The following is an 11,246-nucleotide window of genomic DNA, read 5'->3' as shown; positions in this document are numbered from 1 at the left end:
GGCATGGGCCAGTATGGCACTGTATGAGGAAAATGTATCCTGCGGAAAGATAAGAGCCACAGGTATACTCAAGAAACTGCAACCAAGACAAGGTGGGCGGAGAGTGAGCTAGATGGTAGTTCTCTGGGAGCTCCCCAGCCGCCAGGGGGAGCATTTTGAGGCCAGCTGGAGTCTCAGAAGAGGAAAGTGCCCTCAGGACTGGGTGGGGCTGGGAGTTCTCTGCTATCTTCTGTCTCTGCTACCTAACTGCCCCAGTCAGAGCTCCTCCTCTGCCTTCACCTCCCAAGCCCAGTTATTACCCAGTTATTGCCCCCATCACTCCTAGGCAATGTTCTAATATGTTAAGGCAAGGAGCTGCCAGGGACAGAAATGGGTCCTGTGGACAGAGAAGTGACGGCAGGATCTGCCCCACACCAGGGAGAGGCAAAGGTGGGAAGGAGGCCCAGGCACTCAGGGACAGGAGGCTGGAGGCTGAGTTCCGGATTTGGCTGACACTTCATGAGCCTGTAGAGGATGCAGAGACCCAACAGGGAGGCTGGGGTGAGCTCTCCCCAGGGTGGAAAGGACGCGTCCCCAGTCAGCACTGTGGGAGGCAGGGCCTCTTCAAGCCAGTGGTGTCCGTGTGACTTTCTCACACCTTCCCCTGATTTCTCAGTGCTATTTCTGGAGACAAAGTCTTTCAAATCTATTTTCCTGACATGTAAACTTGGTAGGCATGTCCTTACAGACCTGGATTTTGTGTTTAGTGTTAGGTCCCTCATTCTGCACCTTTTTTCCCACCATCATTTTGCTCTGAAGTTTCACTAATCTGATGCTTTCTCCTGAGGGGAGAGAGGTCCTCTTATTTCACAGGTGTGTGGCTTAGGTTAAAACATCATCGGTCAACAGAGGGCATCTTCCTGGAGCAGGATTTTATATCAAGATTGTCAGGAAAAATATCTATGTTAAGATAAAAATGACATATGTCAGTACATGTAAACATTTGAAATATTTGAGCTTTTCGAGATAACTTGGACAGGTGTCCTGTTCCCTCCGCGGTAACTGGTACCACAGAGCCCCACTTAGATAAAACACTGAGGTGCCTCCTTTCGGTTCACCCTCCCTGGTGCCAAGCCCTGGGAGCCTGGCACATCATCTACCCAATCTCTAATAACTTCCCTGACCAACTTAGTTCAGGTCTTAGGACCAGGTCACTGCCTCCCTTTCATCTTTCTCATTCCAGTCTCTTCCTGACACTGATGTTGTTTTTCTTATTGACTCTTATTTACTCTTTAAAACTGTTTCATGGGACTTCCCTGTGGTCCAGTAGCTAGGCCTCTGTGCTAGCAATGCAGGGGGCCCGGGTTCGACCCCTAGTCAGGGAACTAGATTCCCACATACCCCAACTAAGAGTTCACAAGATGCAACTAAGGATCCCTAATGCTACAATGAAGATGGAAGATCCTGAGAGCTGCAACTAAGACCTGGCACAGTCAAATAAATACATATTTTTTAAAAAGTTACATAACCCAGACTTCCCTGGTAGTCCAGGAGTTGAGTTTCCACTTCCACTTCAGGGGGCGTGGGTTTGATTCCTGGTCAAGGAACCAAGACCCCACATGCCTGCAAGCTGTGCAGCATGACCACTTAGAGTATGAAAGTGAAAACGTGAGTTGCTCAGTCATGTCTGACTCTTTGCAACCCCATGAACTGGAGCACACCAGGCTCCTCTGCCCATGGATTTCTTCAGGCAAGAATACTAGAGTGGGTTGCTATTCCCTTCTTCAGGGAATCTCCCCAACTTGGGGATCGAAGTCAGGTCGCCTGCATTCCGGGCAGATTCTTTACTGTCTGAGCCACGTATAACTCATGCCTACTTCTCCACCTGAAGTGCTCACCACTTCCAGAACCCCATGGTTACACTCTTCTCTCATCCTTTGAGGACTGTATACTCCCTTCCCCCTGCCTGGAATGTTCTTTCCACATGCCTCACACACTAACCTGGAGACTCTTCCTTTAAGACTCAATTTTAGCATTCTCTCACTTTTTCTGGAAAGTCACCTAACTTCTTCCATACCCATGTGCTTCTGAGTTTGCCATGAAGGCACCTGTGCATACCTGTCCAGGAGATTATAAGCCTGGGGCAGGGTGGAGAGGGAAGGGGGTGGGAGGAGGGCAGAGCCTGAGGTTATTACTGGAACCCAGTGCTTGCACAACACACTTATTAGCTGAGGTTGAAATATAATCCAAGTCCCTCCTGGGAGCCAAAACACTGAAATGTGTAACTCAGTGTTACATCAGGTCAAAATCTAAATTATCAGGGTTTATCAATGAACAGCAGTAAAACTCTGAAACTCTCCCACTTCAATGCATGTGTGAAGGACTTCCCTGGCAGTCCAGTGGTTAAGACTCCAGGTTCCTGGGAATTTGGGGGAGAATGGATACATGTATATGTATGGCTGAGTTCCTTTACTGTTCAACTGAAACTGTCACATGGTTCATCAGCTATACATCAATACAAAAGTTGAAAAAAAAAAAAAAGACTCCAGGCTCCCAGGAATTAGGGGGAGAATGGATACGTGTATCTGTATGGCTGAGTCCTTCTGCTGCTCACCTGAAACTGTCACAACATTGTTAATTTGTATAGCTGTACACACCAATACAAAAGGAAACCTCTAAAAAAAAAACAAAACTCTGAGCTCCCAGGGCAGCAGGCATGGGTTCAATCACTGGTCGGGGAAATAAGATCCCAGTGCTGAAAGAAGAAGCTGAGGGGAAGAAAAAAGATGCATGGATGAGAAATTCCACTACTTCATCAATGTATTGGATTTTAAGAACTCAGTCCTATTTAACCGAGCCTAGGATCCAGGATAAAAGAGAAATGATAGAATTTTAGTTTTGCTTTCTACATGCCAACATTCTAATTAATACAGACTTTAATCAGATCAAGTCTGACCCAAGCATATTAACTGTTTCTGTCTGTGGTTAAATCAGAGAAAAATTTGAATTAATTTTGAATATATATGATCAAAACTAAATATTCAGGAAATCAGTCCAGAATGTTCATTGGAAGGACTGATGCTGAAGCTGAAACTCCAATACCTTGGCCACCTGTTGCAAAGAACTGACTCACTGGAAAAGACCCTGATGCTGAGAAAGATTGAAGGTGGGAGTAGAAGGGGATGACAGGGTAAAATGGTTGGATGGCATCACTGACTCAATGGACATGAGTCTGAGTAGGCTCCGGGAGTTGGTGATGGACAGGGAGGCCTGGCGTGCTGCGGTCCATGGGGTTGCAAAGAGTAGGACACGAATGAGCAATTGAACTGAACTGAAAGATTCACTTAACGTGGTCTTATCTGTTTATGATCTCAAAAGGTTTTCTTCTCCCAAAATAAAAGTTTTAAGATAAATTCAAGATTCCTCTGAATGAGAAAAATATATATACCTTCTAAAACAGTGAGCTTACAAAACAACGTAGTGGATTGCTAGGCATACTCTGTGTAACAGAAAAGTACGTCCACCAAGAAGGAAATCTGAAACATGACCATAAACCTTTATGAAAAATTATAACAAAGACTTTACTTCATTTATTTTTAGTGATTTCATAAATACCAGATGAGAAACTGGACGGTTTGTGAGGAAACTGAGAAAAACTCTTCCATAGAGTAAACTTAGAAATTCCCTTTTGGCTTGTTTTCCGATCCTCCTTCACTGTGTTGTGGAGAGATTGAGTTCTCCCAGGTTTTTGGCTAGGGGAGTGGTCTCCAGATCAACTGGGCTCTCCAGGTAGGTGGTTCCTGCACAGCGCTTTCCGGTCACTGGATCTACGACTTGTCCAACTTTGAAAACGATCTCAGCCAGTTCATGCTTCACGTGCTTTGTTCTCGGGACAGGGAGCGCTTTGAGAAGCACAATATCCCCAACGGTGCACTGCTGGAGAGCATCATGGGCAAAGTAGGTTTTTCGCTTATTAAAATACTGTTAAGAGAAGGAGGAAACACATCAGTAGTTCCCATTCATGACCTGGCAAGATAATAGACAGTCTGAAAAAGGAATGTCCAGAAAACAAGCTGGGACTTGGGGAAAAGAAACAGGAAACTTATGGAATCCACCTTCCAAATCCACCCTGATGCTGGGAAAGATTGAAGGCAAAAGGAGAAGAGGGCACCAGAGGAAGAGGTGGTTAGACGGCACCACTGACTCAATGGACATGAATTTGAGCAAATTCCGCAAGAGAGTGGAGGACAGGGAAGACAGGTGGGCTGCAGTCCATGGGATCACAAAGAGTTGGACATGACTTAGAGTCTGAACAAAATATATTTATGGAGGCTTCCAACGCAAAAATTAGCTGCTTAGTTTCTGGAAAACAACAATGACTTTTCCAGAGCTGATCTTGTCTCCGAGTTCTCCAGTCCACTGCCTGCAGTATCCTTGCTCTAAATTATCATCCTTTTCTACACTATTTAAACTTCCTGGGACTTCCCTGGTGATCCACCTTCCAATGTAGTGGATGGGGGTTCATTCCCTGGTCAGGGAACTAGGATTCCACATAGTTGCCTCGGGGCAACTATGCCTGAGTATCACAACTATTGAGCTCCAGTGTTGCAACAAGAGAAGCTGGAGAGCCTCAACAAAGACCCAAAATAAAAATAAATAAACAAACTCTTCCTTCCTGGTAGAGTCTTCTCTCCAGCCAAAAAACACCCAAAGTTATCAAGAGAACAAAACGTTATAATGTATGTAAAGCACTTAGCTCCATGCCTCGCTCAAAGTACTGCAAACAAGCCACAGACGAGAACCAGAACCATCTCTTCCTCCAGACAACCCGGCTACAGCAGGTAGTTCCATTTAACAGGTAAGAAGAACAAGCTCGGGGAGGTTAAGTAAGGTGCAGAGCCAGCAAACAACAGCCAAGGGACTTCTCTGGTGGTCCAGTGGTTAAGAATCCGCCTTCCAACGCAGAGGGCATGGGTTTGATTCCTGGTTGGGGAAACTAAGACCCCATGTGCCGTGGGGCAATTAAGCCCGCATGTCCGAACTCCAGAGCCGACCTGGTCTGGAGCCCGAGTGCCACAACTAGCAAGAAACCCACGTAATGCAACTATTAGTAAGACTCGATACAGCCAAAAATAAACAAACATACGTTAAAAAATAACAACAAAAAACAGCCAGTACACAAACTAAGGTCTTCTGATTCTAAGACCAATGAACATGTTGTCACTCTTCAGCTTCCTCCTGTGGTTTTATTTTTGTTTTTGCTTTGGGATCAAGCCATTTTATGGAGCGGCTTTGAGGCAGTCAACGGGCTGGGAGGATGATGAGACTGGCTGTTCTTCTCCTGACTGGGATCTATCCAGCTTCACAAGATCCTGTAAGGGCCCTGAAAGGGCCCCTGTATTTTTAATCCTAGATAACAAACAGCACTTGGGCCTACCAGGGTGCCTAACCTTGCATGCAGAAACATCCCTGGCACTTGCCCCTCCCTAGCACAACTACGTAATCAAGGACTCTGTCCCTTTCTGCCTGAAATCTACCTTTTCCACTCCATCCTCACTGCTCCACAGACTGTTCGGTCCTTTACCATTTCCACCCTAGACTTTGGCAACAGCCTCCTCACCTATTTCCTTACCTCCTGTCTCCTTTTCTCATGAAATGAAGTGAAGTGAAGTCACTCAGTCATGTCTGACTCTTTGCAACCCCATGGACTGTAGCCTATTGGGCTCCTCTGTCCATGGGATTTTTCCAGGCAAGCGTACTGGAGTGGGTTGTTGCTATTGTCTTCTCCAGAGGATCTTCCCGACCCAGGGATCGAACCCGGGTCTCCTGCATTGCAGGCAGACGCTTTATCATCTGAGCCACCAGGGAAGCCTTTTCTCATAGGCTGAAATCAAAACTATGACACAGGAGACTCTTCCCACTCTGATTCCAATCATTCTCACATTCATTCAAAGACAAGGTCTACTTAGTGCCAAGCTCTGAGCTCAACTTTGCCAAAGCATTCGCTGCTCCAGTACAGTGTCATGCCTTTTCATGTGTAAGAAATTAATAAACAGAAACTTCAATTAAACAGAGTCAAGGGACTTCCCCAGTGATCTTGAGGTTAAGAATCCACTTGCCAGGGCAGGGGAGATGGGCTCAATCTCTGGTTGGGGAACTAAGATTCCACATGCTGCAGGGCAACTAAGCCAGTGCATCACAACTGTTGAGCCCACGCACAGCAATGAAGACACAGCGCAGTCAAAAATAAGTAAGTTACTAAAACACAAAAACAAAAAACTCAGAATTGGGAGACCAGAAGGGGAAGCTCTCATACCCTGTCATGACAGCAGAGCTCAACAGGAAGAAAGATCTCCTTCTCTTCTTTCCCAGCAACAATTCAGCCAACGAAACGCCATGGACTCTTTGTTTACCGTCCCCTCCCAACTTTCTGTCCCCTCTGTAAAAGCACGCTCCTCTCTGGTCACCTCCACTTTTGTGGGAGACCTGCACATGGCTCATCATGGTTGCAGACCCCGATCTGCAATTCTCTGCTGATTCCAAATAAACCTATTTTTGCTGTATAAATAACTGGCAGTGTATTTGTTTTAGGTGAATACATGGCTAAAGGAACTTTCACAAACTATTCACCATGGCTGGAATGACTTCCCCCACTCCTCCTGCCCCCAACCTGGTCTTCTGGATAAAATCTTTTTTTTTTGGCTGCACTGCATGGCATGTAGGGTCTTAATTCCTGATTGAACCCCTATTGGAAGGCGGAGTCTTGACACTGGACCGCCAAGGAAGTTCCTGGATAAAATCCTTTTGGAGATTCAGCTTGATCTTATATAACCAAGAATGCTCTTGGGACTTCCCTGGTGGTCTAGTGATGAGGACTTTGTGCTTCCTACTGCAGGGGGCATGGGTTTAGTCCCTATTTGGGGAATGAAGACCCCACATGTGGCCTGGAATGGCCAGGAAAAAAAAAAAAAAGCTCTCCTTCAGCAGGCAGGGAAGGAAGAATTAGTCTTACCTTCTGCTTCCGCAGTACTCTGCACACAGAATGTCTATAGCAGTATCATCAGACTGAATTGAAATGAACTCTGTGCAGTCTCTAAAACTTGAGTGTGAACCAGGAATCATCCGTTGTGTTACACCCACCGACCAGCACAATGCCTGATGTTCAGCACTGGCTCAGCCCACCTTCCCTGACAGTGTTTCTGCTCAGAACCCTGAACCTGTTGGTGATTCATCAATGCCATCTGCAAAAAGCGATGTTCCTTACCTTTAATAAATAGGGATCCAGAACAAGTCTGGTCACTCTCACTTTAGCAGTTTTTTGCATGGCTGTCCCAATCACCTTGCCCACGACCCATTTGGCATGGACGGATGAACGAACTACGGACATGATGTGGCTTTGGTCACCTGAAAATAAATTCCAAAGTTTAGTCTGACGATTGTGACTCACCCAAAGAATTGTCACTAGAACCGCCCAAGTGCAGAAACAGTTTTTGTTGGCCTTCTGGAATCATCACTTCATAGAGGTCCTTACACATTTCACTATTGTAGTTTTAACCTCAAGCCTCAGTTTCCCCCTCTACCAAATGGGAATAACGGGGCTTACTCACTGAAGTGCTTCGAGGATTTAACCCATAAGGCGCTCAACAGCGCGAATAAACACTGGCATTCGCTGGCGTCCCTATTTCTTTCCATCCCGCTGGGCTGCCTCTCCCTAAAGGCTCAGAGCCCGGCTACTTGGGGCGTGCGAGGCTGAGGCGGGCGGCCCGGGAGTTCACCCCACCGGAGACCTTGACTTGGAGACCTTTCGAGATCAATTAATACTGAGTCTATGCCGCCCAGCCAGGGGATGGTTTGCGGTGATTGCTCCCTTCGCCCCTAAAACCCGAGGTCCTGTAACTCGACTCGACTCGCCTAAAGGGCTCCCACGCTGCAGCAATTCGGGACCCGAAAACAGCCCCCTTCTGCGACGGCGCGCGGCCGGCGGTCACCTCAGAGCTCCACAGTTTCGGCGTACGCCCGGCAGAGCGCCGAGCGGAGCGTGATGGCGTCACGTCGTACGCAGGTCGCTCCGCCCCAGACCGCCCACTCATTGGCTGCGAGTCCTCTCAGTCGTGGGCGGGATTAAAGACAGGGCTCTACCCACTCCCTTTTAATTGCAGCCGCGGGCTGTGGCTCCGCTGGAGACCTTGATGTCTGCTTTTTGCACCCGTACCTGGTCCGGTGCGTGGGGGACTTGGCCTTTACTTTACCTATTCCACTTAGTTTCTCTCTGCTTTTGTTGAGCTCCCAGACATTGGACAAGGCCTTCCAAATAAAAGGAGCTTCATTCATCAAACATTGAAACATTAGAGGCTGCCAAACGCTGAGACTGAAATGCTTAAGCATTTCCACCCCCAACAGTTGCATTTAAGATAAACTTATGTAGATCTTTATGTCTGGTATGACTTTAGATGTTAATTCTCAATATTGTGAGATGGAGAGAAGTCTGAAATGGGTACATATATATGTATGCCAGTTAGGAACATCTTAGATGGGCCATGAGCAGGCTACTGCTGCTGCCTTCTCAGATAGAAGAAAGTCTGGGAATATACCAGGCTCTTGTTAGGCAATTGCTCGACTAGGAGAGACCTAATGGATAGTTGAAAAAAAAAAAAAATAGCGATCGTGGCCTTTGATTGAAGTGTGTTTTCAGATAAAGAATTAAGGCCAAGGGCACACTTAGCACATAGATTTAAAAGGAGGGATGGTGATGGGGAGAATGTGAGATGTTTGAAATTTCAGAAATGGGAGCTGATTTTCAATAAAAGTGGTAATTATTTTATATGCAGCATTGCAGGAGGATTCTTTACCCACTGAACCATCAGGAAAACCCTATAACTTTATGTACCTTATTTCATATAAACAAAAACTTTTCCAAGATATTTCCTTCTAGCTATGAACTTAAATCCCTTTCTTTTACAAGCAAGCTGAAAACCTCTCTTGCTAATGCCCAAAGTGATTTTTTAAAATGCAAATCAAACCATTTCACACCATCAAAGGTAGAATAGACATCTGTTGATTTTTTTCCAACCCTCTACTTTCCCTCAACTTTCCCTGTTCTAATTTAGGTTTGTGTTGGTGGTGGGACTGTGAATGAACCGATAATAGCTCACCAGGCAAAAAGACCAGGTTTATTCACAAATGCACTCAAGAGCAAAAGGAGAGACTTGAAAAACTACATGTAGGGGATATATACCAAAACTAGAAATGGGGGATTGAGATCAGGAGAAGGGGGTGACAGAGGATGAGATGGTTGGATGGCATCACCAACTCAATGGACATGAATTTGAGCAAGCAAACCCCGGGAGACAGTGAAAGACACAAAGTTTGGCATGCTGCAGTCCATGGGGTCGCAAAGAGTTGGACATGACTTAGCGACTGAACAACATATACTAACTTAACAGGGGAAAGGAAGGAGCGAGAAAGGGCCTCTGGGAAAACAAATGGACTTTTAGACAAGGCAGATGGGCTTTTATGAGAACCACAGAAAGTTCAACATTTTATGATAGTGTTTGTTTAGGCAATTTCTCATCCTGGTGTCAGTGGTTGGTTGATCTCCTTCCTAGCTGGAATCTCCCCTGAGCGGAGATTAACAACAGCTTCACTCTTAGAAAGCTCTGCCTGTAGTCAGATAAGCAACACTCTGAAAAGGTTTTTTGTTTCTATTTCCCTGCATCTGCTGTATCTTCAATGTCCTCAGTTTAAGAGAATCTGTGTACCATTTGGTGGATTTGATAGGGTCCCATCACCCCTTAGTGTCCTGTCTTCTGGGGTGAGAGCACTTTGTGAATTCCTGTGTCTGCACCTGTTAGGATTCACAAGGGGCTCATAGCGTATAGTTAAAATATGGCCCATTGTGGTGACCTGACAAATAAGGGATGAAGTCACAGTGGCCACATTGCCCTGGTGGGCATCCTGTTTTTTCCTTAAGGTGATACCCTGTTTTTCCCTGCTGGTGCCAGTTTCTCAAGACTACGTGACCACCCAACCATGAGACCCCCTTCACTACATGAGCACAAGATCCCAGCTGTGGGCTAAAGATAAACTCAGGTCCCCGCCCCCCCCCCCCGCCCCCCCCCCCCCCCGCCAAGGGCACAATTTCCCATTGATAGGGTATAAGAAGGGTTGGCTCTAAGGGGAGAGCGCTGGCTTCTCTCTAAAGCCAGTCTCTTTCTTCCTATAATAAATCTTCCTCTGCCTGAATGCGCAGCTTACTATCTTTTTCTCCATGCTCGCCTTACATTTCTGGTGCGGAAACCTGGGAGGGAAGACCCAAGGCGGCTAGGTGTGCTCCTCTCCAGAGGTTCCCTCCCCTGGACCTCCCCGAGAAACTGGGACGAGCCCCGGGACGGGACTCTTCACTTACCTTGCTGGACTGACATCCACACACCGGCTCTCATTTCATCACCAGCAGGGGTGAGTGAATTCCTTCTAGCTCGGATCCTTTTTCTCTCGTCTGGTTTTTGAAACCCTAGCGCTAGGCGGAGGATCCCACGGCCCTTGGGCCCTGGTCTCACTTTGAAATAGGGGACACCCATTTCATGGGAGACCCTGTCGCTGTCTGAGAAGGCCGTGAGAACAGGGACGCCTTTTCTTTCGGACCTTTCTCCTCCTTTTTTTCATTCGCCCTTGTTTGCCCTCCCTCCCTATTTGACTATAATGGGAAATTCTCAGTCCCAACCTACCCCTTTTAGCCTGCCTTCTCCAAAATATAAAGAATCTTGGGTTTCAAGGAGAAAGAAGGCCAAAGCGGCTCACTTATTACTCTCACACTGTATGGCGACTGGATAATAGGGCCCAGTGGCGAGAATACAGAACTCTCGATCACACTGCTCTACGGGACCTCGATAACTTCTGCTGCCCCAATGGCAGTGGTCAGAGGTCCCTTACGTTCAGGCTTTCTTTGCTCTCTGCTCTCAGCCCTCTCTCTGTACATCCTCTCCTACTTCCCAAATACTTTTAGCCCATTCTGGGCCACATCCCCCCAGTACTATGTCTCCTGATCCCTGTTTGGATTTTTCCTCTTCTTTTGACCCTTCTGACCACAGTGCACCTTCAGTCGCCTCTAATCCTATCTTAGCAGACCCGGTCCCACAACCTCCACCTTACATTCCCCTGGCTCCTTTCCACTGTCAGGCGCGGGCCGCTGCCGCTTCCGACCCTCCCCCCAGGGCTGTTTCCGAAAGGGGCTCTGGGGCTTCGGCTCAACCCCCTACTCCGGAGTCTCA

At 47.0% G+C, this 11,246-nt stretch overlaps 1 protein-coding gene across 5 annotated transcripts in view; it reads right to left on the bottom strand.

The window, feature by feature from the left end:
• Nucleotides 1-3,535: 3,535 nt before the first annotated feature.
• The window catches only part of LOC122701661 (28S ribosomal protein S17, mitochondrial), a 33,063-nt gene continuing 25,352 nt past the window's right edge, over nucleotides 3,536-11,246 (bottom strand). The window contains exons 1-3 of one of the 5 annotated variants that reach the window (XM_043914858.1): nucleotides 7,939-8,061; nucleotides 7,244-7,383; nucleotides 3,536-3,960 (exon numbers count right to left, since the gene is read on the bottom strand). In XM_043914858.1, the coding sequence (XP_043770793.1) occupies nucleotides 3,691-3,960; nucleotides 7,244-7,366 (393 nt within the window). In that variant the 5' untranslated portion in view covers nucleotides 7,367-7,383; nucleotides 7,939-8,061 and the 3' untranslated portion in view covers nucleotides 3,536-3,690. Of the gene's footprint in view, nucleotides 3,961-7,243; nucleotides 7,384-7,586; nucleotides 7,867-7,890; nucleotides 8,062-11,246 lie in introns of those variants that run through there. The other 4 variants (XM_043914859.1, XM_043914857.1, XM_043914856.1 and 1 more) reach the window with 4 other exon arrangements.

Source organism: Cervus elaphus, chromosome 10 (assembly GCF_910594005.1).
Source record: "Cervus elaphus chromosome 10, mCerEla1.1, whole genome shotgun sequence".
NCBI lineage: Eukaryota > Metazoa > Chordata > Mammalia > Artiodactyla > Cervidae > Cervus > Cervus elaphus.
This window is presented reverse-complemented; position numbering and strand designations above follow the sequence as displayed.